The 2,525-nt window shown below is 55.5% G+C and overlaps 1 protein-coding gene across 1 annotated transcript; it reads right to left on the reverse strand.

Moving 5' to 3' along the window:
- Positions 1–1,181: 1,181 nt before the first annotated feature.
- On the reverse strand, positions 1,182–1,937 carry LOC135441560 (olfactory receptor 14A16-like). Its single transcript, XM_064701117.1, has one exon. The coding sequence runs from the start codon at positions 1,935–1,937 to the stop codon at positions 1,182–1,184; it is 756 nt and encodes a 251-aa protein (XP_064557187.1).
- Positions 1,938–2,525: the final 588 nt, after the last annotated feature.

The following is a 2,525-nucleotide window of genomic DNA, read 5'->3' on the forward strand; positions in this document are numbered from 1 at the left end:
GGCAATGGGAAGAAATATGTACAAGGGAAGAGGAAAGAAAGCAGAGGTGGAACAAAGGAAATGCTCAGGGCAGTTTGGGGGTGGCTGCCAGGCAGCCCTGGCTCTGAGCAGCAGCATCTGCAGTGACACAGGAAACTCCCAGCTGATGGGAACAAATTTTCTGGCTGAGTGCAGAGGCCAGGACAAAGCTGAGTGGTTTCCCTGGTGTCCCCCAGCCCTTGCTGGCCCCAGGGGCTGATGGCATTTGTGCTCCCTCAGGTTCATGTCCCCACACCAACAGCATGGGGGTGCTCCCCCTGCTGTGTGCAATGCAAACAGGGGCTGCTGAGCCAGTGCTGCTGTGTCTGCGCCTGCAAGGATGGAGCACCTGTGTGAGCTGGGGGAGAGGCCAGGGCTGCAGAGGGGGGATGTTGTTGGCAGCTCCATCAGGACGCTCTGGGACGCTTCCCTGGGCTGTGCAGTGCACTGGGGATGGATCAGCCCCTGCTCTGCTGCTCCTTCCCGTCTGCCCCAGGGCCCTTGCAGAGCCCCAGCCATGCTGTTTGTTCCCAGCCTGCCCACGGCCAGCCTGGGGCTGCTCATGGGGGTTTTCTGTGCTGAGCATTGGCCTGGGTGTGTTCTTGAGAGAGCCTGGGCAAGGAGCCCGGAGCCCTCAGGGCCTGGCCTGAGGCGTCAGTGCTGCCCCAGCAGTGCCCATGGCCTGTCCCTGCTGCAGCCCCGGCACTGCCACCCCCAGGACTGTGCCCGGCCCCGAGAGCACTCAGGCCCTGCAGCAACACCAGGGCCACCAGGGCAGCGGGGCAGGGCCACGGCAGGAGCACTGGCAACACCAAGTGCTGCTGCTGCTGGGCCAGCACTGATCTGCCCCAGCTCTGCACACAGACATTGCTGCTGCAGCTCCAGAGAAAGCAACCAAAGGGCATCTCTGCAGAAAACTTTGCTGGGAGATCCTTTTGTTCTTATAAGTCACTGAGATCGTAGCCCCTCATTGACACAGTCTGTGGCAACAGAGAAGGTGGAGAGAAACAAAACTGGAAATGGCAGAAAAAATGACCATTCTTTTGGATAATATATAAAGTAAAAAAAGAAAAAAAAAACTGTCACAACTGAACCAACAAGAAGTATTAACAATTACTTTTATTACAAGTGATTTCAAGAAATAGGCCAACAGTTTAATATTCCTAAAAGCATCCAGTCATCTGTCTCCACACTGCAGCCTTGAGCTCCTGGTTCCTCAGGCTGTAGATGAGGGGGTTCAGGGCTGGAGGCACCACCGAGTACAGAACTGACAGGACCAGATCCAGGGATGGGGATGACATTGAAAGTGGCTTCAGGTAGGTAAAAAATGAGGTGCTGATAAACAGAAAGACCACAGCCAGGTGAGGGAGGCAGGTGGAAAAGGCTTTGTGCCGTCCCTGCTCAGAGGGGATCCTCAGCACAGCCTTGAAGATCTGCACATAGGAGAAAACAATGAAAACAAAACAACCAAAAAACAGAAAAGCACTACCTATAAGAGGACCAAGTTCCCTAATGTAGGATTTGGAGCAGGAGAGCTTGAGGATCTGGGGGATTTCACAGAAGAACTGGCCCAGAGCATTGCCATGGCACATGGGCAGGGAAAATGTATTGGCTGTGTGCAGCAGAGCATTGAGAAAGGCACTGGCCCAGGCAGCTGCTGCCATGTGGGCACAAGCTCTGCTGCCCAGGAGGGTCCCGTAGTGCAGGGGTTTGCAGACGGACACATAGCGGTCGTAGCACATGATGGTCAGGAGAGAAAGTTCTGATCCAAGAAAGAAAAAAATCAGAAAGACCTGTGTAGCACATCCAGTGTAGGAGATGTCCCTGGTGTCCCAGAGGGAATTGTGCATGGCTTTGGGGACAGTGGTGCAGATGGAGCCCAGGTCAGTGAGGGCCAGGTTGAGCAGGAAGAAGAACATGGGCGTGTGCAGGTGGTGGCCGCAGGCTACGGCGCTGATGATGAGGCCGTTGCCCAGGAGGGCAGCCAGGGAGATGCCCAGCAAGAGGCAGAAGTGCAGGAGCTGCAGCTGCCGCGTGTCTGCCAATGCTAGCAGGACGAAGTGCCTGATGGCGCTGCTGTTTGACATTTGCACATTTTTGGCATGGGGATCTATAAAAAAAGTAATCATAGAATAGTTGGGTTTGGAGAGGATTTTAAATATGCCAGCACAGCTTGGGGGCACTTTCCCCCCACTGCCTGCCCAGGGCTCTGCTGCCTGGAGCTGTCCCTGCCAGCAGCTGCTTCCCTGTGCCCAGGGCTGGGCCCTGCCAGTGCTGCCAGAGCCCAGCCCAGCCCAGGGGGCTCAGCTCTGCCCTGCAGACCCCTCCCAGCTCTGGCACTGCCCAGGGGCAGCTCTGGCTCTGCAGGCTCTGATAGCAAAGTCAGAGCAACACAAAGGAGGCTTGAAAAGCAACACTGATGTTCCTGTAAAGGGCCCTGTGCTGATTTCTGGCACTGCCTGGTTTATTAAGATCTGAGAGACAATTTCTTTTTTTTCCTCAGCCTC

This window comes from Zonotrichia leucophrys, unplaced genomic scaffold, assembly GCF_028769735.1.
Source record: "Zonotrichia leucophrys gambelii isolate GWCS_2022_RI unplaced genomic scaffold, RI_Zleu_2.0 Scaffold_342_55370, whole genome shotgun sequence".
Lineage (NCBI taxonomy): Eukaryota > Metazoa > Chordata > Aves > Passeriformes > Passerellidae > Zonotrichia > Zonotrichia leucophrys.

What these genes read in the sequence shown, in the direction of transcription:
- LOC135441560 (XM_064701117.1), bottom strand. Translation starts at nt 1,937, where the DNA reads ATGTTCTTCTTCCTGCTCAACCTGGCCCTCACTGACCTGGGCTCCATC.